The sequence below is a fragment of the Pelophylax lessonae genome (assembly GCF_965119305.1).
Source record: "Pelophylax lessonae genome assembly, chromosome: 4".
Classification (NCBI taxonomy): Eukaryota; Metazoa; Chordata; class Amphibia; order Anura; family Ranidae; genus Pelophylax; species Pelophylax lessonae.
The window spans coordinates 625,054,478-625,082,324 of record NC_138771.1 but is presented as its reverse complement, the minus strand read 5'-3'; the positions used below and the strand labels follow the sequence as shown (position 1 = coordinate 625,082,324).

The window sequence follows — 27,847 nt, the reverse complement described above, 5'->3', positions numbered from 1 at the left end:
GATCGGCGTACCAAGCCCGGCGAGGCCAGTCCGGGGAAACTAAGATGACCAGAATGCCTTCTGCCTCAAACCTGCATAGAAGTCTTGGCAGAAGCTTGAGAGGAGGGAAGTTGTAAATCAGACCATACTGACACCACGGGGCCACTAGCGCATCCTTGGCGTCTGATCCAGTGACCGAGCCACAAACCTCTGCACCTTTATGTTGAGCTGGGATGCCAACAGATCCACCTCGGGATGCCCCACCAGAGACACAATAGATCAAACACCTCCGGATGAAGGGACCACTCCCCTTGGTCCAACGCCTGCCGACTGAGGTAATCCGCCTGCCAGTTTTCTACCCCGGGAATGTGTACGGTGGATAGGGCTGAAACAAACCGTTCTGCCCACCTTAGAATGTCAGCTACCTCCAGAGTCACCAGGACACTTCTTGTGCCTCGCTGGTGATTGACATAAGCCACGGCCATGGCATTGTTCCAACTGAATGAGCACTGGACATCCCTGAAGACAATCTATCCAATGTTCAAGGCACAGTCTGATCGCTCGGAGTACTAAGATATGGATCGGTAGTCTGAACTCTTACAGCGTCCATATCCCCTGAGCAGAAAGCTTGCCGAGGATGCCTCCCCAGCTGGACAGGCTTGCATGGCATACATGGTGACCACTGTCCAATACAAGGGGAGGATGGATTTGCACAGCCAAAGCACGAAGCCACCATATCAGGGACTCTTTCGTTCCCCCGCTCACTTGGATCTGATTGTCCAGAGACTGCGGATTTTTGTCCCATTTGGCCAGAATCTCCCTTGAAACTGCAAACGGAACCACCTCGAAGGTAGACACCATCAGGCCCAGCACCAGCATGCAAGTCCGGAGGGATTACCATCTGCTGGACAGCAGGAGAGGAATTACAGCCTGCAGTTTCTGGAGTTTGTCCAGAGAAAGGAGCACTCTGGCTAAGGCCGAGTCCAGAGTCAGACACAGATAGTCCAGCTTTGTGGACAGAACCAGAGCAGACTTCTGAAAATTCAGAATCCAGCCAAACACCCTCAAGCTCGTGTGGTGATTTCAAGGTTTTCCACCGGAGCAGTAGGTGACTCCACTCGCAGAAGGAGGTCGTCCAAGTAGTCCAGTACCGCGATAACCCATTGGGGTAACAATGCTAGTACCGGGGCCAACACTTTCATGAAGACTCCAGGAGCAGAAGCAATACCAAAGGGTAACACCACAAACTGATAATGCTCCTCTCCCATGGCAAAGCGGAGAAAGCGATGGAGACCGACACATATTGGAATGAGAAGGTAAGCGTCCTTGATTTGATGGAGGCAAGAAAAATCCCCCTGATGCAGGGAAGCCACCACCATGCGAACGGACTCCATTCTGAACTTCTGCATCCGCACAAAGCAGTTTAGTGCCTTGAGGTACAGGACTTGGCGCACCTTGCCTTCCTTCCTGGGGATTGTAAACAGCTTTGAGTAAAAACCCCTGAAAACGTTCCAAAGTCGGAACCGGGACCACCACCATTTAAAGTAAAAAGTCTTGCACCGCCCCAAAAAGAGCCTGTAAGCAAACTGGGGACAATCGCACATTGGAAGGAAGAACCTTACCAGATGATAAAGAACGAAACTCGATCTTGTGACCTGGTTTACCCACCTGACTTGTACCAGGGGTGTCCACGGGTCCGGGAACCAGCGAAGTTGTCCCCCCACCCCAGATACAGGTGAGGGGGGCACCTTCCTGCTGAAGGGGCCTTGTCCGCCGGTCTGGAGAAGCCCGCTCTTGACTTGCCAGACCTGGTTTGCTTGGATCCTCCAGGAGGAGGCCCCGAAGGGCTCTGATTCCTTGTCAGTCGACCCTGAGGGACGTAAAAACTTTTTATGAGCCGAGGAGGAGGGCCCACATCTATGACAAGGGTCCTTCCCCTTAGTAGCCTGCGGAAGAAAGTTACTCTTCCCCCCTGTGAGACCTTTAATGATGTCATCCAGGGTAGCATCAAACAGGCGATCTCCTTGAAAGGGAAGATCAATCAAGGCCTTTTTAAGTCTGGTCCGCAGCCAAAAGACACACTGAAGGACCACTGCCAAAACAGAGCCGAGCCACTAGGAGAGCCACATCCAAAGAGACATCACAGATAAACTGCTGCTCCTGGACCAGCTGGTCCGCCAGCTCAGCAAAGGCAGTGGGGAGCTACTCCCCCCTCCAGGTCACGGTGCAAAGGCCTACTATTCAGTCAGAGCCTGCAACACCAGGGCAATGGTGAATATCAGCCTCAGTCCTGAACCAGCCAGGGTGTGCATATAGCGGGCCACAGCCTCCGCCTTCCTGTGAGCCAGGTCTTTAAAGGCCGGGGACCCTTCAACCGGAATCATCGCTGCCTTGCTCAATCTGGAACCTGGAGGGTCCACCACCGGTGTAACAGTCCACTTCTTAAGAAGGGACTCCTCATAGGGGTATCACCTAGCAAAATCACTTAGGGACCCCAAGGGGACGCTTTGGTCGTCCCCACTATTTAGTGACAATTCTGTCAAAATAGGAGGGGAAAGGGAACACCTTTTCCGCTCTGGATGGCTCGAGAATGCCAAAGGGAACCTGCACCTCTGCGGCAGTGTCAGCTGCGTCCTCCATCTTTAAGGTGTCAGGCACAGATACAATCAGTGCGTCCAGCAGCGCCTTTTCATACGCGGTTACAGAAGTGGAGGAATCCTCCTCACTATCTGATGATTCAGGGTGCATAGTGGCAGACCCAGCAGTGTGACCCACATCCACGGCGGCCAAATCAGATTCAGGATTTGAGGAGACAGATGAGGCAGGGGAAGACGGGAGGTGCTTTTTGCCAGCCCCTCGCCCAAAAGCCACCTCCAACCAGGACACCAGGATAGCCGTCACTGCATAGATGGATGGGTGGGACCCGAAGGGCCCTGCAGCCTCAGAGAGGGGATCAGGTAGGGAGATGTGCTCCAAAGACTTCATAAGTGACCAGGGGGACCCCACAAAAAAGTGTAAAACACTGCTCAGGGACAACCCCCACCGCTCTGGCAGCCCACCCTGTTGCCAGCCACAGAGCACCAATCAATCCTCAGTAGAGAGGGAGTGGACCCCACCAGACTCACCACCCAGCCGAAACCAGGCACCAAAGCTACCAGGAGAATCTGCACTGCACAAATTACGATCAGAAAATGAAAAGATCCAGGAGTCAGTACCAGGGAATGAGGAGGGGCTACCACCGCCAAAATTGCCAACCAGAGGGCACCACTGTCATGGCCGCCGCTATTTTCAATGGCAAACCACCGAAAAATGGCCGCCAGACTACACAGAAATGGCTGCCGTGCATTAAGCACACAGGCTACAAGAAAATGGCGGCACCAGGCCTCAGAAAATGGCGCAGGCATAAAGGGAGGGGGCCCTGGCAGGAGCCCCCATGAGGTACAGCCCCCCCTCCCCCACAGCCGATTGCCCGGTCGCCGGCGGCGCACCCCCCGCCAGCATAGCACCACCCTAGGCGGTGAACCAGGCCACCCCACAGCCCCAGGGTCAGTGAAGGGGGGGTGGATGGGGGGAGAGATGGCCCACAGGGACCACCAGACCAATGATTGGGGTACCCAACGGGAAGGAGGGGAACCCAGGGGTCCGGCCGTCCCATGGAGGGGCCCACGTCCACCCCAAAACTCTCCAGTGGGAGAGGGGGGGACAGTTACTTACCATACCAGGAACCAGGCGGGCACCACTCCACACAGAAAATCCTCTCCATCAAAATGGAGGGGCTGTCGGCCAGGAGGAACGCTGCAACTCGGGCCGAGACCCGATCGTATGCGACCTCGCAAGACATGTACCTCGCAGGCAAGTGGGGCTATGTCGTGGCCGACCTAGCACGGAGCTGAGGTCTGTGTGCGCTTGCTGGCCAGACTGGGGTGACCACTGGATCTAGATTATCCAGCCCATCGCCCAGTCTGGCAGTTAACTGCAGATCTCACAGGAAAAAAAAACAGGAGTAAAAATAGCTGAGAGTGGCAGTATACCCCCTGGGACTGCCCCATAGTGGTAGTCAAGCTTTTTCCTGCCTAGTGTCCTACTTCTGCAGGGGGCAGTATAACCCAATGGTCCAGGAGCTGTGTCCGTCAATCAATGAAAGAGAAATTAGATTTTTTCATTTTTTTATTGGATAGGTTTTATAGCAGAAAGAAAAAATATTTCTTTTTTTTCAAAATTGTCCGTCGTTTAGAATTACATATGTTAAAATTACACAGGATTTGTATTGCACCAGCTTGTGCATGCTTTACAAAATAGAAACAATACAGTTACAATACAGTGCAGGGCTCGTGACTGCTTACAATCTAAATGGAGGGACAAGTGATACAAAAGAGTAACTGTGGGGGTTGTTATAGAAGGTAAAATTAAATTGGTAAAATGAACCCTTGCTATCTGTCAGGACAAAGAGTAATAGGACAAAACACATTCGAACAAGGGTTGGAACTTTAGAAAATATTTTCATTGCTGTCCGTATTTTTTTTTCCTATTGAGGACCACTCCCACATACAGGGAGATATCTTAGACAATACATTAAAGATAGACCATGATACCTGGGTTAGACTCAGGAGGATGGTCCTGGTGCTCTCCTCCTTGCTCACTGAACGGGATCTGTGAAGGGTTTCCTTAATGATGTCCCCATAGTGAATATAATACTGAAAGGAAGAAAAGATTTTGTGTGGAAAGTTAAAGTGGAACTTTGGTCAGATACTGAAGTCCCACTAGCTTACTTCAGGTTGGCCCCTTCTGCTGGTATAGTTATGCAAAACATTATAAATTAAGTGCCTATACTGTTTAGAATCCATTAATACACTGGGGTTGATGTACTAAAACTGGAGTGTATAATTTGGTGCAGCTGTGCATGGCAGCCAATCAGCTTCTAATCTCAGCTTGTTCAATTAAAGCAGAGTTTCACCCAAAAGCTGAACTTCTGCTTTAAGGCCTCTACCCTGGCTCCTGTTTGTGAAACTGAGCTTTTGGAGAGGAGGGGGGAGCAGGTACCCGCTCCCACCTCTGTTCCGGTCGCCTTAGGTGATCGGAAGTGGAAGTTCTCCTTCCCATAGTCTTCTGGGACATGTGGCAGGTCCTAGGATTCGGGACCAGTCCCAGAGTGCAGCGCCGCTCGCGCATACGCAGTGGGCAGCCGGCTGTGAAGCCGCAAGCTGTCACAGCCTTGGTGGCCATAGTAGAAATGCCAGCGCCATAGAGGGAGGACACAGGGAGAGCACGGCTGGGGTAAGTACACTGCTGGTTTGTGGGACAGGTGAGTGGCTGTTTATTAAAAGTCAGCAGATACACTTTTCTAGCTGCTGACTTTTAATAAACAAAAATATTACCTGAACTTCTCTAAGCTTTACCCAAAAAAAAAAAAAAAACTAGAAGCCGATTGGTTTCTATGCAGAGCTGCACCAGACTGTGCACGCACTCTCCAGTTTTTGTAAATCAGCCCCACGGTCTCACCCCGCTCTACACATACTCATTTGCTCTCCATTTTTGGCATTGTGCCAAAAATCAGAGCCACTAGTGGCCAATATGCTGGCAGCCTAAAGATTACTGCTGTTTAGTGGCTCTGGGCTTCAGTACACTTTAATTTTGGTAGCATAAATATTAATGTGAAATGTTTGTTCCTTGCTAAAGAAATTTAGGGAGGTTTTACTAAAACCTTGCAATTGTTGTAAATGTTATGGCAGGACAGAATTGTTTGCAGTATTTTAGGCCACTAATCCTTTTGGCGTTTGGTCGCTTCATTGTCTATAAACTTACATTAAGCAGAATTAAACCTATGTTGATGAAGCTAGGTTTTCAACATAATGTTAAAGCATACTCCTGTCACTGGCGAGTCCTCCACTATGGCCACCTATGCAGCTGTTTCCTCCAGTTCCCACTGTGATCCTCTTCAGCCACTGGAGAGCCACTGATGATGTATGCATACAGGAGTTACATCGCCTCTGGCACCCAGCTCTATTCTTGGCATGCCAGCAATAGAGCCGTGATGTACACTGCATGGTACATGCAGTGTAAACACAAAAGAAACATTGCCAGAGAAAAGGTTTTTTAGGTAAAAGACAATGCATGTCTCTTCTAACAAAAATACTCTACTTTCTGGAGATCTTTTGTTTTCAGGACTTTAGTTCTAAATTAAAAAGATGCCTGGCTGACAGCAACCAATCACAGTAAAAAAGCTTCTGAAAATTGTGTTTAACCACTTTACCACCGGAGGATTTTGCTGTCTTCCGTCCAGGCCACTTTTTGCGATTCGGCGCTGTGCGACTTCAACTGACAATTGCGCGGTCGTGCGACGCCGTACCCAAACGAAATTTACGTCCTTTTTTTCCCACAAACAGAGCTTTCTTTTGGTGGTATTTGATCACCTGTGCGATCTTTACTTTTTGCGCTATAAACAAAAAAAGGGCGTTTATTTTGAAAAAATAACAATATTTTTAACATTTTTTTATATGAAATTCCCCCCAAAAAAGATGTAAAAACCAATTTTTTTAAAAATTTTTGGCCAATTTGTTTTATGCTACCTATGTTTGGTAAAAAAAATCGCAATAAGCGTATTTTGATTGGTTTGCGCAAAAGTTATTGCGTTTACTAACAAAGGGAAAGATTTCTGTCATTTTTGGTGTTTTTTTTTTAACGCGTAATGGCGGCGATCTGCGATTTTTTTTGCGGGACTGCGACATTGCGGCGGACAGACCGGACCCTTGACTGACATTTTTGACACTTTTGGGGGTACCAGTGACATTACTGCAGTAATCAGTGCTATAAATATGCACTGTTACTGTAAAAATGACACTGGCAGGGAAGGGGTTAATTTTATTGGAGAGGGAGGGGTTAATGTATGCCTGGTGCTTACTGACGTGTAGGGGGGGAGGTGACTATGTGATTCATGGACAGATCGGATGTCCAGCTATGCTGAACAGTCCGATCTGTCACTCCCTGTCACTATGGAGATCCCCGACGATCGGGTAAGAGCAGCGGCGATCGCCGCTGCTCCTCCCCTGGCCCGACTCCCGCTGTGAATGAAAACAGCGGGAGCGAGCCTCCGGCGGCGCGCAAGCGCCGCCCAGAAGGGGGAGTGTCCAGTCACGTTAATACTACGTGGCTGGACGATAACGAACCACTCTGCCGCAGTAGTATTACTGTGAGCGGTTGCAGAGTGGTTAAATTGTTTATGTTTTTTATGTCTATGCATTTAAAATTTCCATGGAATATATTACATATATATATATATATATATACATACACACACACACGCACACACTGTATAAATATACATATGTATGTGTGTGAGTACTGAATGAGCTCTCTTTGTTAACACCTGTAATTTCTCACCTTTACATAGTACTTGAAGACTTCACTAGCAAAGTGCAGCTCCAAAGTGTTATACAGAATCAGCTTGCAGTAACCAGCCAATAGGACACGCCTGTTATGCAGCTCAGCAATTTGTTCATTTTCATCTCCTGGCAGAAACAAAAAACACCATTAAAGGTGTAAAACTCTAATCTAATTATAGAAAGATAGGATTGTTTTGGAAAGGAGGAGCTAAATTGCAAGAAAACTGATATATCACAGTACTAGCAAAAGCGTGCCTGTTTCAGGATGGGCGAAGAGGGGTATATTCCAAATTATATTAAAGAAATGCTTTAATGGGTAAGATGTGCAGCAGAGTAGTGCTGAGAGTATGATATGGGGCAGTCAATGGAGCAAAAGGTGTGTTGAAGGTATGATTGCAGGTGGTATATACGCAATAAAGAAGTATGCAGTGTGTATGATGGCAGACAGTATGTGAAGGAGACAAGTGGGGAGTGTATAAAAGGCAGGCAAGAGGACAGGCAAGAGGAACAGGGACCATCTGGGTTTACAAAAAGAGAATCGGGCTTCATGAAAGAAGCAGTGGCTAAGAGACAGACTCACACAATCCGGACCACATCCAGATAATGGAGGAAAATTTCCATTTGGTGAACTGTAGACAGATAGAGGGAAAAATTATGTTCTGATAAAGGCTAAAAGCAGCAACTAACTTAGGCAAAAAGGAAGTCCTGGGCCCAACACCCTCAGCAAAACCAGAATGGGTTTCTTGCAGTAGAAAGCCACCAGTTCAGACACACTTACAGAGATAATGGCTAAAAGGAATACCACCTTGTGAAAGAGTAGAAAGAGGATTATCCATAAGAGGTTCAAATGGTGTGTTTGTGAATAACTTCTGCGCTATCAGCTCAAGACTAATAATACCTAATTTGTAGCCAATAAATAATATAACTAATTGAACAAAATAAAATCAAGAGGTTGCTGAATGCATCAAATTGTTAATACAATTCATAAAAGAAATAAGGTTACTAAGTTTTGCACTAACAATCCTTATAATAAAACAAAAACCTGAGAAAGTTACGCGGTGTGTGACGTAACACATAGGGCAGAGCCTGAGAGATTGCAGAATGGAAGTGACATCAAACCAGGAAGACACAGTACCCCTGTGATTGTCTATAGTGTTTTAGGTTAATGTAAGTGCAATTTTAACTAGAATAAAAGTATTCCCATACAGTATTACACTATTGGGGGCATCCTCTAATTTGATATGGCACGGGAGTAACTATACAGCATGTGGGTAAGGCGCTCTTAATAGGGCCAGTGCCCAATTCCCCAGGAAATACATCCAACAGGATAGGAGTACCCTAGTGTGTGGGAGGCCATACTACAAGCAAACTGAGGATCCCTGCATAGGATATCGGCTGGAGAGAACCAATCTGCATATGATAATACATGCTGTGTATATCATATCAATCAGGTGAGGGCACAGAGCACAGTGGTGAACAGGAATAGGTGCTTTAGATGCAAATGAACATTTCTGGATAAGAATCTCACATTATACACTTCTGATGAACTGTCACTTATGTCATTATATGAAATGGCACACTTTAACACTTGATGTTTAATAAGGATGTTAGTTTATATTTTATTATTACATTGTTATTTAAGTGGGTTTGCATGCACTTTCACTTTTATTTTTTTTAAAAGGGCAGCGCCAATGCATAATAAAAGAAAAGTTCATATAAAAGTCCATATGAAGAGTGACCAAGAGAATCCTCCACATACCAGTGAATGACAATACAGATGGAGTCCTGTCAGCAAACACCATGTGGATATAGGTAAACTGCTTACCAGATGTTGTTGACTCTCAAATTATAGAGAAGTCAACACCAGCATGATTACACAGGAATATGGGATGTTCTGACGATCACAGTCACACCTCTGCAGGAGTTTGGATGGAACATCAATTTCAAGAAATCCGCCCTGATACCTTCCTTGAGACTGGATTATCTGGGCCTGACTCTGGATTCAGCTTTGGCGAGGGTTTCTCCCCTTCTCCCCCCCCCCCCCCCCCCGGACAAGCTGCAAAAATTGTAGGGGGCGATTTCGTTGCTGTTGGCAAACTATCTGTCTTCACTGCATTTAACTACACCTATGGGGCTGTCCCTGCAGGCATAACCCCACACACTCTGCTGATTTTATGGTAAGTTCTTACAAAAATCCAGTCTTCTCTATCATTCGTCGACAGAAGCAGTTTCATCTCTTCTAAGACCATTGGGACATCCCAAAGCAGTATATTCATGAGGGGTGGGAAGACAATGCAAAGAAGCCATAAATGCCCAAAGGCTAAACTTAGCCAACCAGGTAACCTGGAGCTCAACCAGGAACAACGGGAGCTCAGCTTGAAAAAACATACACCCTCAAAGAGAAACAAAAAAAGATTCTCTTCAAACAGCAGCCTGAAAAACCTTGCGGCCAAAGGAAGCATCCGAAGATACCAACACATCAACTTTGTATAATTTTGGGAATGTATGCACAGATGACCAAGTTGCCACCTTGCAAACTTGCAGCACTGACGCCTGATGGCAAAAAGCCCAAGATGCACTCAGCGCCCTAGTAGAATGAGCCTTCACAGGGAAAGGAGGAACCTGAACCCTTCAGTGAATAAGCCTGAACAACTGCCTGAACAACTGTCTGCCTGACCCATCTGGATATGGTAGCAGCAGACACAGCCAATCCTTTTCGAGGTCCTTCGGTAAGGATAAAGAGAGTCCAATTTCCTGAAAGAATCAGTAGCCACCAAGTAAACTCTAATGGCCCGAACCACATCCAAAGAATGGGAAGAAACTACTGATTAGGTCGAAGTACCGCTTTATCTCTGTGTACCACCAAATAAGGTGAGCGGCATGACAATGCTGACAATTCAGACACCCTGCAAGCAGAAGTGATAGCCACTAAGAAGGCAACCTTCTGAGAAAATGAAAGCAGAGAAATCTCCCGAATATTCTCAAAAGCAGGCTTACCAAATTGAGATCCCACGGCGGTAACGGGGACCATCTCGGAGGCACCATATGCGCACTCCCTGTATGAAGGTAAGAATCAAGGCATGCATAGCTAACGGGCGTTGGAAATATATAGCCAAAGCCGACACTTTGTCTTTGATAGTGCCCAAAGTCAACCGCTGTTCAACCCTTTTCTGCAGGAAGGCCAAAACCCTAGCGATCGAAAACAATCGAGGGTGTACCTTCAGTGATTCAAACCATAAAATGTACGATTTTCACGTACGATGATAGATATTCCTGGAAGTCTAATTCCTAGCCTTCAAAAGCGTAGGAATCACAGAGTCAGAAAGACCTCTATCTCTCAACACCTGGCTTTCAACAGCCTTGCCGTTAAAGCCATTGACTGTAAAGAATGATGGAAGATCGGGCCTTAAGACAGCAGATCTTCCCTGAGAGGAAGTCTCCAAGGAACATCAGCGACCTTACCAGGTTCAGGTACCAAGACCGGTGAGGCCAGTCTGGAGGCACTAGCATGACCGGAATGCCTTCCACCTCTATCCTGTGGAGAAGCCTTGGCAGAAGTTTCAACAGAGGGAAGGCATAAATCAGTCAGTACCGACCCCAAGGAGCCACCAGAGTGTCTGTGGCGTCGGCCAGAGGATTCCGAGACCTGGCTACAAACCTCTGAACCTTCTTGTCGAGGCGAGAAGCAAACAGATTGACCTCGGGTGTCCCCCAGCGAACACACAAGAGATAAAAGTGTAGGGACCACTCCCTTTGATCAAACACCTGACGACTCAGGTAATCCGCCTGCCAGTTTTCCACACCTGGAATGTGCACAGCAGAGGGGCTGGAACAAACATTTCCGCCCAGGCCAGAATCTTGGCCACTTCAATGGCATTGTCCGATTGAATCCGAACCGGACAATCTTGCAGAAGAGTCATCCAATGGCTCAGACAAATCTTTATTGCTCTGAGCTCCAAAACGTTTATCTGTAGTTTCAACTCTTCCATGTCCAAGAACCCTGGGCACAGAGCTTCCCCAGCACACCACCCCAGCCTAAAAGGCTGGCGTCCATGGTTACCACCGTCCAAAACAACGGGAGGAAAGACTTGCACCGGCATAGTGCTGGAGACTGAATCCACCACAAGAGAGCAGACTTTGTGTTGTGGCTCAATTGAATAAAAGAGTCCAAGTACTTCATATCCTTGTTCCATTTGACAAGAATCTCCTTTTGCAAAGATCTGGTATGGAACTAAGTAAACGGAATCACCTCAAAGATTGATACCATCAGACCCAAGGCCCACATGCAAGTCTGCAGTGAAGTCAGATGGTTTGCCAAAAGCAACCGAATCCCCCCCTGCAATTTTTGCAGCTTGTCCGGGGAGGGGGGGGGGGGGGGTCAGGTCCAGATAATCCAGTCTCAAGGAAGGTATCAGGGCGGAATTCTTGAAATTTCTTGAAAATTCTTGAAAATGTTCCATCCAAACTCCTGCAGAGTTGTGACCGTGATCGTCAGATCGCCCATCAAGGCTGAATGGGAGTCCGCTCTCAACAAAAGATCGTTTAGGTACCCCAGTACCGCAATCCCCCGTTGGCGCAGCAAGTCCAGGGGGAAGCTGCGACTCAGGGCATTCCAGGTCGTTGTGTCCCAGCGAGACGGTCCACTAGCAGGCTCGTCCGATCCAACGGGGCACTGTTGTGGCGAGGCCTAGTTCTGGACTATAACCTGCTCACACTCCTTGGCCAGGCTGAGAGACCTTAAGGATCTAGATTATCTAGTGCGAAATCAAAGCCAGCTGTTGCTTGTAGTTCCTCTAGATCTTGGTCCGTCAGAACTTGTGCAAAAAATAAAAAAATACCAACTAACACAAAATTCCCTATTAAAAGCTAAGACCAAAGTCCCAGCAGGGAGCTAGGTCCTATTCCGAAAACTAGGCAGAAACAAACTGATTGCCGATAGCAGAGTGTAAGGGGTTATGCCTGCAGGGACAGTCCCATAGGCGTGGTTAGACTTTTTCCTGCCTAATGCCTATTCCTGATTGGAGGATTATAACCCAATGGTCTCTGAAGAGATGGAGCTGCGCCTGTAGATGAACGATAGATAAAAGAGCTGGGGGAACCCTGTACCAGGAGACAAATCTTTCTGTTGAACCTGGGGGTGCACATTCAGAGTTCTCCGCTTGTGACACAGGTCCTTGGAACACATCCAGGTCAAGTGTAGGGACCACCTCCCTGCATCCAGACGTTGCCAGCTGGACAAGTCTGGCTGTCAGATGTCTACCCCTAGGATGTTGCCTACAACACGCAAACCTGGAATGTAAAGTTCTGCCCATACCAGGATCTGATCTACCTCTCTTGCCACAGCGAGACTTTTGAATTCTTCCTTATGAGTAATGTACGCCACTATCGTGGCGTTGTCCGAATGCATATGGATGAAATTACCTTCTAGCATGATCCAGCGCTGCTATGAGAACAGAATTGCTTGAAGCTTGAGAATGTGGATCCTAAGAAGAGACCTCTCAGACTACTGATTCCCCTGCACTAACAGGGTGCCCAGAACTTCTCTCTAGTAGAAAAGGCTGGCATTCGTCATGAGGCTTTTCCATGACAATTGGAAGAAAGGAATTTGCTGAATTCCCAAGCAACCAAGATTAAAGTCCAAGTCAAGTCCAATCCATGGACAGACTGACTAATTCAGTTGGCACCAATGCAGTCTAGTTAGGACTTGACTCGTCCCAAGACAACAGAATACTGTGTTGTAAAATCTGGAGTGAAATTGGGCAAACCCTCAGGATTCTCATGCAAAAGTGGAGAGTCAGATGACTCCTCAACTGGGAAGCTTGAATCAGAGATCAAAAAGTCTGAATTATTTTACTGTGGGAGACATACTCTGGCTTATGTCATGTCCAGGAATGGACCCAGATACTCTAAATGGTGAGTGGGATCCAGAAAAGGATTTCTGAAGGTGCAGGATCCATCTGAAACATTGTAATGTGTCAAAGGCCATACTGTCCGACAGAGCTTGCACCGAAAGTTTCTTCAACAGGAGATCATCTAAGTACTCCACAATAGGGATGTCACGAGAGCGCAGCAGGGTAAGTACTAAGAAAGCACCTTGGCGAACAGCTGAGAAGCAGATGAGAGGCCAAAAAGCAGGGCCATGAACTGGTAGTGTAGGAGGAAACACAGCAAAGGAAAGGAAAAGCTAATGCAAAGGAAAGATGGGGACAAGGAGGTGCACATCCTTAATGTTAACATAAACTAGAACGTCTCCCTAGTGAAGGGAGGTGATGTTAGACCTAATGGGCCACATAAGGAATTTCTGAGCTCAAGTGAAAACATTCAGTAGTTTGAGATCCAAGATGGGGCAGATGCTCTTTTTGGGAAATGTAAACACTTTGGACTAAAACCTCGGGAAGCATTTTACTAAAGAAACTAGGGCAATGGTCCTTTCATTGAAAAGACCATGTAGGGACCAGGAAATCTTCCAATTTTTTTGCAGTGATACAGGAAGGTTGGAGTTGGGTGCACAGAGCAAAACTCCAGCATATAGCCCCTGGAAACCCCCTTTCTGCATACCAGAATCTGAGATGCAAGCGGTTTATGTGCCCGCAAAGGTTAACAAAAAACCCCACCAACTTTATGCAGAGCAAGGCTTATCTGTGGATTTGGCAGACTTGAGTCCCAGACCTTGCGATAGCAGAGAAAGCCAAATTCGGGGGTTTAGATGTATGTTGTGAGAGTGGAGAAACAAAAAAGGACTTTTCTTAACTAACAGTGTCTTTGCAGTCTGACCCTTGGAAATTTTCTGCAGATTCGCCAACAGGATGGGGTACCTCCACAACTAGTGTATAATCAGAAAAAACATACAAAGGACGACCACATGGCTACCTTTATAAAGAAAAAGAGTTGTATATGGAGAACAAACCACTGTAAATATGAAATTACAAAAAACACTTTATTGAAAAATGTAAACAACAAATACTACAACTGAAGTCCTAGTCCTATGACCTCCAGGAATCCCATATAGTAAAACCAGTTACTACATAACATATGTTACAGACATAAAATGGGCCCCCCATTCACTCTCATGCATACCAAATCCTTCCAAATAACATGTCTCAATGAAAGCGGACTATATGAATTGGGCTAATGGAGGTAGTCCAGCGTCAAAATAAATCCGCTCAGGGTTATGTAGAGAGAAGGACCTCTTAATACACTTCTGTATCCCTGGATTCATATTGTCCCGGAAAGGTTGAGAGACTAGGCTGAGGGCATAAGCCTCAGAGAGACGGCCATGCTGCACTCAATTTGTCCACGGATGAAAAAAAACAGACATCACCATGTGAAGTAGAGTGGCTACCAATAGGTTATATCAGTCTTGGAATAATGGTTGTCTAATGACTGCAATATGGCCGCGCTATGATAGCCAAGTGTTTCACACCAGTCCCAAACTAAACTAAAGCGCCCATGTGAAAAGTTCCATCCACGACAGTGAGGGTGGTCAATAGTCTAAAGCTCATGCTTGGAATTGCGGTATCATAGATAATAGTGGCTAAATGCAACACTGGAGATGAAAGGGTGACCGGAGGCTCTCACCACTCCGTGACACAGCACTTCTCCTTGTTCCTCTCTCTATGTACGGATGCTTCCAGTGACCCACAAGCCTAGGTGCAGCTGTCTAGGGTTAGAAGCCAGCAGACTGTTGGTGGTTTGCTCCTTGCAGCAGCCCGGCTCTCTCAGAGTCCTTGGCACAATCACACCGGAACTTCTGCCTCGTGAGACGCAAGGCCCAGCTGCACTGCCTACGTCAATCTAGAAGCTCTAGACTCGGGGTGTCAAACTGGCGGCCCTCCAGCTATTGTGGAACTACAAGTCCCATCATGCCTCTGCCTGTGGGAGTCATGCTTGTATCTGTCGGCCTTGCAATGCCTCATGGGACTTCTAGTTCTGCAACAGCTGGAAGGCTGCCAGTTTGACACAAGTGCTCTAGAGAGTGGCCCAAACTACCCGAACTGTGGTTGATCTGCTAAGACAGGGCACAGGGGGGCAGACCACTTTTCAACAAAGTATTTTTCAAATGGATACAACAATAACAAGCACTAGAAAAGAGCAAATACCCTGCTATCCTGTATTGGTGTTTCCAATCTCAGTAGAAGACGACTAGGCATAAGACTGACTGGCAGAATGGCAGGCGCACAGGAAAAGTCTTTGCGGTCCTAGGGGATCTAAAGGACCCAAGAATGTGAACAGCACTGGTGGAAGGGACAGGATGATTGTCTGTATGAGGGTCAGCAGGAACAGACCGAAGACTGGTGTTCCATGTGGCTCTTTAGAATGCAGTAGCAGCAGCAGCACCAAGGAGATGCTTCCTTGGCACTGAATTGCGGAAAAGAGTATGGAGCTTACAATCGACACTTCAATCAGCGGATAATGGTAAAATTTGTTCCTCAGCGTTAACCCATTTTGCCATAGGAACCGTCAAAATGCAGAAAATTTGAAGATCAAAGCGATCCAAACAAATGAGGTAGTTCATTGTGCTTACTGCAAGACTATCCTAGAATGTCCAGTCCAGTGAGTCCAGATGCAGCACTCAAAAAGCCAGGACAGCCTTACTAGATAGCTGCAACCAAAGAGATCAGCTTTAGTTGCACTAAAAACAAGAATTTAGATTAAAGAAAAAAGACAGGAAAACTAGCTAGCTATTTTTTTCCCAGCTGAGCTGAAGAAAAGATGTCCATCCTCCTAGGACACTAGAAAAAAAAAAAAAAAAAAAAAAAAAAACAGGCATGCTGATAGTTAGGATCTGGGACACACCACATGTTGCTGACTGCATTACCACGAGGCAGACACTTAAGCAACAGTCACCACTTACCTTCTTCCATTATTGAACTTCGTTTTTATATGGGGATATGTGTGGTGCGTTTTGCAGGGATTACCACCACAGCTTCCGGGGGAGACACATGCGATGCCCTGCGTCCACAGGACTGCATATTGTCAATGACAGTCATTTTAGTTTTTGGCATCCGCTCCTGAAGAGTGGTATTAAATCACGAAACGCGTAGAGCTACAAGGATGTCATCAATTTTTCAACCATACAGTACACCCAATCATTTTTTAACGCTTACTTACCTTTTGTACGTTTATTGTATTTTTGTGTATTTTTATATACACGATACAAACTAGGTCCATGACTGCGGCAGCAAGTTGATGATTCAGCATTCATTGCCATGGTGTACCATGCAGACTATCTACAGGTCCCTCTCAAATAATTAGCATATTGTGATAAAGTTCATTATTTTCTGTAATGTACTGATAAACATTAGACTTTCATATATTTTAGATTCATTACACACAACTGAAGTAGTGCAAGCCTTTTATTGTTTTAATATTGATGATTTTGGCATACAGCTCATGAAAAACCAAAATTCCTATCTCAAAAAATTAGCATATTTCATCCGACCAATAAAAAAAAGTGTTTTTAATACAAAAAAAGTCAACCTTCAAATAATTATGTTCAGTTATGCACTCAATACTTGGTCGGGAATCCTTTTGCAGAAATGACTGCTTCAATGCGGCGTGGCATGGAGGCAATCAGTCTGTGGCACTGCTGAGGTGTTATGGAGGCCCAGGATGCTTCGATAGCGGCCTTGAGCTCATCCAGAGTGTTGGGTCTTGCGTCTCTCAACCAGGGGCGGACTGATAACCTATGGGGCCCCCGGGCAATATGAGATCATGGGGCCCCCCTGTGTCCATGTCCATGAGTACACATGTTGCAGCAGGAGTTAAACCCCCTGTTGCTTTTGGTGGGTTATCGTGACCCATTCAAGTGAATGAGGCCCACTCAGCAAACACCCTGCAACCATGTGCAATGCACATAGTTTCAGCATGCTAGTGTGTGATTCAAGGAGTTGAAGCAGGTGATGAGGAGGCAATACAACGCCTTCTCATTGCCTACTTTAACCCTTTTTTTTTTTTTGCTGTACTGCACAAGGTTGCACAGCCTTTGCAATGCAGCCCCATTCACTTGAATGAGTTATGCTTGGCAGGTGCTACATCTGCCAAGCGTGACAGGACATATAATTCCTGATGCGGATGCAACATGTGTACACCCCTGGCCCTTGCAGTTAAAGGGGGTGTGGTGGGGGAGAGTAAATACAGGGCTCAATTCTGAGGTTTTCCTGCCCCCAAACTGCAAATTTAAACAGGCCCTTGCTGTCCTGAACAACCTATCCCAGTTGGTGTTTAGGGGACCCCTTGAAAGAGGACAGAGAGGGACCCCTGAGATAAAGACAGAGAGTGACCCTTGGAATAATGACAGAGAGTAGCCCCTGGGATAAGAACAGAGAGGGACCCCTGGGATAAGGACAGAGAGGGGCCCCAGGGATGAGAGCAGAGAGGGTCCTGGAATGAGAACAGAGAGAGGGTCCTAATATGAGAGCAGAGAGGGGGTCCAGGGATGAGAGCAGAGAGGGGGTCCTGAGATGAGAGCAGAGAGGGGGTCCTGAGAGGAGAGCAGAGAGGGGGTCCTGAGATGAGAGCAGAGAGGGGGTCCTGAGATGAGAGCAGAGAGGGGGTCCTGAGATGAGAACAGAGAGGGGGTCCTGAGATGAGAACAGAGAGGGGGTCCTGAGATGAGAGCAGAGAGGGGGTCCAGGGATGAGAGCAGAGAGGGGTTCCTGAGATGAGAGCAGAGAGGGGGTCCTGAGATGAGAGCAGAGAGGGGACACTGGAATGAGAGCTGAGAGAGACCCCTGGGATGAGAGCAGAGAGGGGCCTTGGGATGAGAGCTGAGAGAGACCCCTGGGATGAGAGCAGAGAGGGGGTCCTGGGATGAGAGCAGAGAGAGACCCCCTGGGATGAGAGCAGAGAGAGACCCCTGGGATGAGAGCAGAGAGGGGGTCCTGGGATGAGAGCAGAGAGGGGGGTGCAGGGATGAGAGCAGAGAGGGGGGTCCTGGGATGAGAGCAGAGAGGGGGTCCTGGGATGAGAGCAGAGAGGGGGCCATAGGATGAGAGCAGAGAGGGGGTCCTGGGATGAGAGCAGAGAGAGACCCCTGGGATGAGAGCAGAGAGGGGGTCCTGAGATGAGAGCAGAGAGGGGGTCCTGAGATGAGAGCAGAGAGGGGGTCCTGAGATGAGAACAGAGAGGGGGTCCTGAGATGAGAACAGAGAGGGGGTCCTGAGATGAGAACAGAGAGGGGGTCCTGAGATGAGAACAGAGGGGGGGTCCTGAGATGAGAGCAGAGAGGGGACACTGGAATGAGAGCTGAGAGAGACCCCTGGGATGAGAGCAGAGAGGGGGCCTTGGGATGAGAGCTGAGAGAGACCCCTGGGATGAGAGCAGAGAGGGGGCCTTGGGATGAGAGCTGAGAGAGACCCCTGGGATGAGAGCAGAGAGGGGGTCCTGGGATGAGAGCATCGAGGGGGCCCTGGGATGAGAGCTGAGAGAGACCCCTGGGATGAGAGCAGAGAGGGGGTCCTGGGATGAGAGCAGAGAGGGGGTCCTGGGATGAGAGCAGAGAGGGGGTCCTGGGATGAGAGCAGAGAGGGGGCCATGGGATGAGAGCAGAGAGGGGGTCCTGGGATGAGAGCAGAGAGGGGGTCCTGGGATGAGAGCAGAGAGGGGGGGTCCTGGGATGAGAGCAGAGAGGGGGGTCCTGGGATGAGAGCAGAGAGGGGGCCATGGGATGAGAGCAGAGAGGGGGTCCTGGGATGAGAGCAGAGAGGGGGGTCCTGGGATGAGAGCAGAGAGGGGGTCCTGGGATGAGAGCAGAGAGGGGGGTCCTGGGATGAGAGCAGAGAGGGGGTCCTGGGATGAGAGCAGAGAGGGGGCCATGGGATGAGAGCAGAGAGGGGGTCCTGGGATGAGAGCAGAGAGGGGGCCATGGCATGAGAGCAGAGAGGGGGCCATGGGATGAGAGCAGAGAGGGGGCCATGGGATGAGAGCAGAGAGGGGGCCCTGGGATGAGAGCAGAGAGGGGGTCCTGGGATGAGAGCAGAGAGGGGGTCCTGGGATGAGAGCAGAGAGGGGGTCCTGGGATGAGAGCAGAGAGGGGGCCATAGGATGAGAGCAGAGAGGGGGCCATGGAATGAGAGCAGAGAGGGGGCCCTGGGATGAGGAGAGAGGGGGTCCTGGGATGAGGAAAGAGGGGGTCCTGGGATGACAGCAGAGAGGGGTCCTGGGATGAGGAGAGTGGGGGTCCTGGGATGAGGAGAGAGGGGTCCTGGGATGAGGAGATAGGGGTCCTGGGATGAGGAGATACGGGTCCTGGGATGAGGAGAGAGGGGGTCCTGGGATGAGGAGAGAGGGGGCCCTGGGATGAGGAGAGAGGGGGCCCTGGGATGAGGAGAGGGGGGGCCCTGGGATGAGGAGAGGGGGGGCCCTGGGATGAGGAGAGAGGGGGCCCTGGGATGAGGAGAGAGGGGGTCCTGGGATGAGGAGAGAGGGGTCCTGGGATGAGGAGAGAGGGGGTCCTGGGATGAGGAGAGAGGGGGTCCTGGGATGAGGAGAGAGGGGTCCTGGGATGAGGAGAGAGGGGGTCCTGGGATGAGGAGAGGGGGGGTCCTGGGATGAGGAGAGAGGGGTCCTGGGATGAGGAGAGAGGGGGTCCTGGGATGAGGAGAGGGGGGGTCCTGGGATGAGGAGAGAGGGGTCCTGGGATGAGGAGAGAGGGGGTCCTGGGATGAGGAGATAGGGGGTCCTGGGATGAGGAGAGAGGGGGTCCTGGGATGAGGAGAGAGGGGGTCCTGGGATGAGGAGAGAGGGGTCCTGGGATGAGGAGAGAGGGGGTCCTGGGATGAGGAGATAGGGGGTCCTGGGATGAGGAGAGAGGGGTCCTGGGATGAGGAGAGAGGGGTCCTGGGATGAGGAGAGAGGGGTCCTGGGATGAGGAGATAGGGGGTCCTGGGATGAGGAGAGAGGGGTCCTGGGATGAGGAGATAGGGGGTCCTGGGATGAGGAGAGAGGGGTCCTGGGATGAGGAGATAGGGGGTCCTGGGATGAGGAGAGAGGGGTCCTGGGATGAGGAGAGAGGGGTCCTGGGATGAGGAGAGAGGGGTCCTGGGATGAGGAGATAGGGGGTCCTGGGATGAGGAGAGAGGGGTCCTGGGATGAGGAGATAGGGGGTCCTGGGATGAGGAGAGAGGGGTCCTGGGATGAGGAGAGAGGGGGTCCTGGGATGACAGCAGAGAGGGGTCCTGGGATGAGGAGATAGGGGGTCCTGGGATGAGGAGAGAGGGGTCCTGGGATGAGGAGATAGGGGGTCCTGGGATGAGGAGAGAGGGGTCCTGGGATGAGGAGAGAGGGGGTCCTGGGATGACAGCAGAGAGGGGTCCTGGGATGAGGAGATAGGGGGTCCTGGGATGAGGAGAGAGGGGTCCTGGGATGAGGAGAGAGGGGGTCCTGGGATGACAGCAGAGAGGGGTCCTGGGATGAGTGGCAATCTGCACCTCTTTGATTTGGGGAGAAGGGGCAGTAAGAGAACATGTGCTGGGGGTGCATTTGGAGGGGAGAGGTCAGAGTTGAAATCCCCTCACACCACCTCCTCACCTTCTAGCACAAGTCATCCCCCCTCCAAAAGCATCCCCCTAGCATATGCCCCCGCCCCCATCACTTCTCCATATGTGCATCCTTGTTATCTGTCCCCCTTCCGTATCCATAAACTATGTACAGTACATACCTCAGATAATCAGTGCAGCTCTTGAAGTTAATGTCCCTCCTCCCCGGCTACTCCTCCTCCTCCTGTCTGTGTACTTCAGAGCCGTGGAGGAGGATCCTTGGTGAGCTCTGTGTACTGTGCAGGCATCAGTTGGGGGACAGATGTAAGTGTCAGCTGCTGCAGAAGGACGATCGCTGCGTGAGGGAGCCCAGGCACCCTGAAAGAGATGCAGGGAAGGTGTCCTGAGTGCCCACGCTAGTGTGTCTCTGTCAGGCCAGTTACCGGAGCTCAGTGCTGGAACTTGTTCTGGCACTGGGCTCCGGGATCATCACAGATGCTTTGGAAGGTAGGTGCCAGGAGCCTTTCATGGGGCCCCCTACTAGCCCCGGGCCCTCGGGCAGTGCCCGAGTGCCCTAATGGTCAGTCCGCCCCTGCTCTCAACTTTCTCTTCACAACATCCCACAGATTCCCTATGGGGTTCAGGTCAGGAGAGTTGGCAGGCCAATTGAGCACAGTAATACCATCGTCAGTAAACCATTTACCAGTGGTTTTGGCACTCTTCATCTCCATAAAGCTTTTCAGCAGATGGAAGCATGAAGTGCTCCAAAATCTCCTGATAGCTAGCTGCATTGACCCTGCCCTTGATAAAACACAGTGGACCAACACCAGCAGCTGACATGGCACCCCAGACCATCACTGACTGTGGGTACTTGACACTGGACTTCAGGCATTTTGGCATTTCCCTCTTCCCAGTCTTCCTCCAGACTCTGGCACATTGATTTCCGAATAACATGCAAAATTTGCTTTCATCCGAAAAAAATACTTTGGACCACTGAGCAACAGTCCAGTGCTGCTTCTCTGTAGCCCAGGTCAGGCGCTTCTGGCGCTGTTTCTGGTTCAAAAGTGGTTTGACCTGGGGAATGCGGCACCTGTAGCCCATTTCCTGCACACGGTGGCTCTAGATGTTTCTACTCCAGACTCAGTCCACTGCTTCCGCAGGTCCCCCAAGGTCTGGAATCGGTCCTTCTCTACAATCTTCCTCAGGGTCCGGTCACCTCTTCTCGTTGTGCAGCGTTTTCTGCCACACTTTTTCCTTCCCACAGACTTCCCACTGAGGTGCCTTGATACAGCACTCTGGGAACAGCCTATTCGTTCAGAAATTTCTGTGTCTTACCCTCTTGCTTGAGGGTGTCAATGATGGCCTTCTGGACAGCAGTCAGGTCTGCAGTCTTACCCATGATTGCGGTTTTGAGTAATGAACCAGGCTGGGAGTTTTTAAAAGCCTCAGGAATCTTTTGCAGGTGTTTAGAGTTAATTAGTTGATTCAGATGATTAGGTTAATAGCTCGTTTAGAGAACCTTTTCATGATATGCTAATTTTTTGAGATAGGAATTTTGGTTTTTCATAAGCTGTATGCTAAAATCATCAATATTAAAACAATAAAAGGCTTGCACTACTTCAGTTGTGTGTAATGAATCTAAAATATATGAAAGTCTAATGTTTATGAGTACATTACAGAAAATAATGAACTTTATCACAATATGCTAATTTTTTGAGAGGGACCTGTATAACATGGCAACAATGGTATAATTATGGACTGTGTGGCATATAGGGAGTGCTATCAGTCCCTATACTCTTGATATATATATATATATATATATATATATATATATATATATATATATATATATATATATATATATATATATGATTGATGTACCTGCACATATGGCAGACTGACCCAAGTATTTTGATTGTGTTGACCATACATGAATTGACATTTCATATGTTGTACTTTGTTAATTGTTGGTGTATAGCAATAACAACATGTTTGAATTGTTCATATTTCCCAGCGTTCTGGTTTTCACCTCATTTAAATTCCCAATCCTTTCCTCTATTCAAGTAATTAGGGATGGGGGCACATTTTTCTGTGCTCCATTTAAAGTCCCAACTTCTCGTTTCTCTTTTAGTAACAGGGAAAGGAGTAACCTGACCCTTAATGGAATAGGCCTGCAACACCGTCTGCCTGATCCATCTGGAAATGGCTGCAGCAGACGCAGCCAGCCACTTAGGGGGTCCATCCATAAGGACAAACAGGAAATCCGATTTTAGGAACGATTCAGTCATCTCCAGGTACACCCTGATTGCCCAAAACACATCCAAAGAATGTAAGGCAATCTCTTTAGGGTTCTTAGGCTTAGAGCACAAGGAAGGAAACAGAATGTCTTTAAATGGAAATTATTGACGACTGGCAGCTCTAAAACCCTAGGTGCAGAAGAAAAAGCCACCAAGAAGGCTACCTTCTGGGACATGTAAACAGAGGAATCTCGCAAATATTTACCAGCGGCGGTTGAAGAACCGACAGCACCAAGCTGAAATCCCACAAGGGCAATGGAGACCGCCCGCACTGGGGGAGCCAAGTGGCGAAACCCCTGAACAAAGGTGCGAACCAAAGAATGCGTAGCCAAAGGACATGGAAAGAAAACCACCAAGGCCAAACCTGGCCCTTGATGGTACCCGAGGCCAGAAGCTGCTCAACACCTCATTGGAGGGAACTCCGAGCCACCAAAAAGGAGCGGTGGTGAACCCCAAGAGATTCACACTCACAAAAGTATGCTCCTCAAACGCGATGGTAAATTTTCCTAAAAGTAGATTTACTAGCTTGCAGCAGCGTGGGAATCACCGATTCAGACAACCCTCTATCCTTCAGCACCAGGCTTCCGACAGCAAAGCCGTTAAGCCAGCGACTGTAAGGCAAGATAGAAGATTGGCCCATGGGCCAACAGATTTCCTCTAAGAGGAAGTCTCCAAGGAGCATCGGCGACCAACCATATCAGATCTGCGTACCAAGATCGGTAAGGCCAGTCTGGAGCCACTAGGATGGCCGTTATCCCTTCTGCCTCAAATCCCTTCTGCCTCAAACCTACGCAGGAATCTTTGACAGAAGTTCAAAAAGAGAAAAGACGTATAGCAGACTATACTGGCCTCAAAGGAGCCACCAGTGCGTCAGTGGCGTCAGCCAGAGGATCCCGAGACCATGCCACAAACCTAAGCACCTTCCTGTTGAGACGAGAGACCAACAGGACCACCTCGGGAGTTCCCCACCAGAGACACAACTGAAACTAAAATGAAACCCCTCCAGAGGAAATGGTCAGTATATCTATCGGTAGTCTGGATTATTCCAAAATCCAGACCCCTGAGAACAATCCGTGCCAAAAACGCCACCCCACTCGGACAGGCTGGCATCCGTGGTGACCACTGTCCAGTACAGGGGAAGGAAGATTTTCCCTGTCAAAAGTGCTGGAGAGCAAAGTCACCGAATCAGAGACCTTCTCGTACCCCGCCTAACAGGATCAGATTGTCTAGAGACTGTGGATTCTTGCCCCACATGGCAAGAATCTCTCTTTGCATAGGTCTCATGATGAACTGTGCAAACAGAACCGCTTCGAAGGTAGCCACCATCAGACCCAGCACCCGCATGCCTGTCCTGAAAGACGACCGACTGCTGAACAACAGGAGCCAAATTCATCCTGCAGATTTTGGAGCTTGTCCCATTGGGGTTACACCCTGGCTGAGGCTGAGTCCAGAGCAGACCCAGACAGTCCAACTAGGTGGACGGCACCAGAGCCAATATCTGGAAATATAATTTCCAACCGAACTCCTGCAGAGTCCACACAGTAATCTCCCATTTGTCCTTAGAATATGATCATCCAGGTACTCCAGTACTGTCGCAACAATGCCAACACTTTGTGGAGACCCGAGGAGCTGAGGCAAGACCTCTTGATAATGCTCCTCACCCAGGGCAAGCGGAGGAGGTGCAGATGACCGACATATATCAGAATATGAAGGTAAGCGTCCTTGATATCAGTAGAGGCCAGAATATCCCCCTAATGTAGGGATGCCACTACCATACGAATGGACTCCTTTCGGAACATCTGTACCCCCACAAGCAGTTCAGAGCTTTGAGGTCCAATATTGGACGTACCTTTCTTTCCTTCCTGGAACCTGTAAACACGTTTGAAAAAAAAAAACATGAAAAAAACGTTCCGATCCTAAGACCGGAGCAATCACCCCTTGTAGTAGCAAGTCTCGCATCGCCCCGAAGAGACCTAGCAGGCAGTCTGGGGATAAACACAAGTAGAAAGGAAAGAACCTCTCTGGAGGATAAGACCAAAACTCGATCTTGTAGCTGGACAGAAGCAGCTCATGGACCCACCTGTTTTGAATCAGGGAGGTCCAGAAGGACCCGCCCTTGGCTTACCAGACCAGGTCCTATTGGAACCTTCGGAGGAGGTCCCTTGTCCTGAAATCCTGCTTAATGATATCATCCAGGGAGGATCCGAACAGGTGATCCCCCCCAAAGGGAAGATCAGATAAGGCCTTCTTGGAAGTCTGGCCCGCAGACCAGCATGTCAGCCATTTGCTGCGCCAAAGGACCACTGCTGTCACGGACAGCCTAGAGACAAAGGGAGCCACATCCAGAGAGACATTACAGATGAACTGCAACCCCTGGACCAACTGGTCCGCCAGCTCCGCAAAAGGCAGGGAGAAGCGGTTCCCCTTCCAGATCCTGGTGCAAATGCTTTGCCCACAACGTTAAAGTCTGGGACACCAATGCTATAGTGAACACCGCCCTAAGGACTGATCCGGCCACAGTTAACATGTGGCGGACCAAAGTCTCAGCTCTCCTGCCAAAAGGATCTTTTAAAAACCGGAGACTCCTTCACCGCAAATGGGGTGGATTTATTCAGCCTGGAGACTTGAGAGTCCATCACAGGTGGAACTGTCCAATTATTCAACAGAGACTCCTCAAAGGATACAGTCTGTCGAAACGCTTAGGCACTGCCATAACTGGATTTTTGACTTACCGTAAAATCCTTTTCTTTTAAGCTCATTGACGGACGCAGACTTCTTGATTGATATCAGTAGGGTTATACTGCCCCCTACAGGAGTAGGACACTAGGCAGAAAAAAAGTTCTGGCTACGCCTATGGGCAGTTCCAGGGGGCATACCCTCTCACTTCCTGCTATAGGATGCCAGTTTTGTATCAAAGCAGTGTCAGAAAAATCATACCAACCCAACTCACAAATAGAGGGGCGGGTACTGCGTCTGTCAATGAGCTTAAGAGAAAAGAATTTTACGGTAAGTCAAAAATCCATTTTTCTCTGTCGCTCATTGACAGACGCAGACTTCTTGATATCAGTAGGGACGTCCCAAAGCAGACCCATAAATGAAGGGTGGGACAGCAGAAACAAATCCACAAGGCTAAACATAGCCCACCAGGTAACACTGGACTCATCCAAACAATAAGATGAGACCCACCTGAGAAACAGAAACCCTCAAGGGAGAGGCCCTCTTAAACAGCAGCCCGCAAAACTTTGTGGCAAAAAGAGGCATCCGCAGATGCCATCAAACAATTGAGCCACCGAGCAAGAGTTTGGGGGAACCCCAACAGACGCACACCACGCAATAAATATGACTTCCACGTACGATGGTTGATCATTCTAGAAGTCACTTTCCTTAGTGTGAGCAGAGTAGGAATGACTGAAGCAGACAATCCCCTTTTCTTCAGCACCCGGCTATAAACAGCCAAGCAATCAAAGCCAGCGACCGTAAAACAGAATGGAAGATAGGCCCCTGACTGTAGGTCCTCCCTGAGAAGAAGTCCCCAGGGAGCGTCCGCGACTAGCCCAACCAGGTCGGCGTACTAAGCCCAATGTCTAGAACCGCAGTCTAGAACCACAAGAATGACCGGAATCCCTTCCATCTATATCCCACAAAGCAGTCTCAGTAGAAACCTGAGAGGAGGAAAGGCATACAGCAGCTCATGCTGACCCCACGGGGCCACCAGCGCGTCAGTGGCGTCTACCCGAGAATCCCGGGAGCGGGCCACAACCCGCTGTACATTACTGTTGATCCGCTAAAAAATGTTTTTCTAAAAAAGCTTGCTAGGACCAGAGATCCCAGAAAGGAACTTAGGTCCTTACTCCTGACTAGGCAGAAAAAAACTGGCATCCTATAGCAGGAAGTGAGAGGGTATGTCCCCTGGGACTGCCCATAGGCGTAGCCAGAACTTTTTTTCTGCCTAGTGTCCTACTCCTGTAGGGGGCAGTATAACCCTACTGATATCAATCAAGAGATCTGCGTCTGTCAATGAGCGACAGAGAAATAGCGTTTAGAACAACTCCAATGACTCGCAACAATTTTGTCACAGTAGGCGGGAAAATCTTTGCCGCTTTAGAGGATCTGCGGGCACCAAGAAGACCGGCGCCTCGGACGCAGCAGCAGCTGCATTCCCCATGTTTAAAATTTCCCGCACTGGTATAATCAGTGCATCCACCAGCGCCTTTTTATGCGCATATGCAGTAAAAGAGGAATCATCCTCACCATCAGAGCACTCTTAAGTGTGTGGACACAGACCCAGTAGGGTCGCTATAAACTAAGCTCACCCTGAAAACATAACAAGCAGGGAAGGCCGCCGACCTCAGTCCTAAAGGGGACACTGGCCAAAGGTCCACAAAAGGACCACCTATTAGACCCTGCAAAATCAAGAAAGTCGACCTCCATAGAGGATCTGCGGGCACCAAGAAGACCGGCGCCTCGGACGCAGCAGCAGCTGCATTCCCCATGTTTAAAATTTCCCGCACTGGTATAATCAGTGCATCCACCAGCGCCTTTTTATGCGCATATGCAGTAAAAGAGGAATCATCCTCACCATCAGAGCACTCTTAAGTGTGTGGACACAGACCCAGTAGGGTCGCTATAAACTAAGCTCACCCTGAAAACATAACAAGCAGGGAAGGCCGCCGACCTCAGTCCTAAAGGGGACACTGGCCAAAGGTCCACAAAA

General features: G+C 48.9%; 1 protein-coding gene across 1 annotated transcript in view; it reads right to left on the bottom strand.

Moving 5' to 3' along the window:
- Positions 1–27,847, bottom strand: part of STAG3 (STAG3 cohesin complex component) — a gene marked incomplete at its 5' end in the record, with an annotated part of 227,684 nt that overhangs the window by 59,431 nt on the left and 140,406 nt on the right. The window contains 2 exons of the mRNA XM_082256553.1: positions 4,572–4,673; positions 7,357–7,484. Of these exons, the coding sequence (XP_082112679.1) occupies positions 4,572–4,673; positions 7,357–7,484 (230 nt within the window). The remainder of the gene's footprint in view (positions 1–4,571; positions 4,674–7,356; positions 7,485–27,847) is intronic.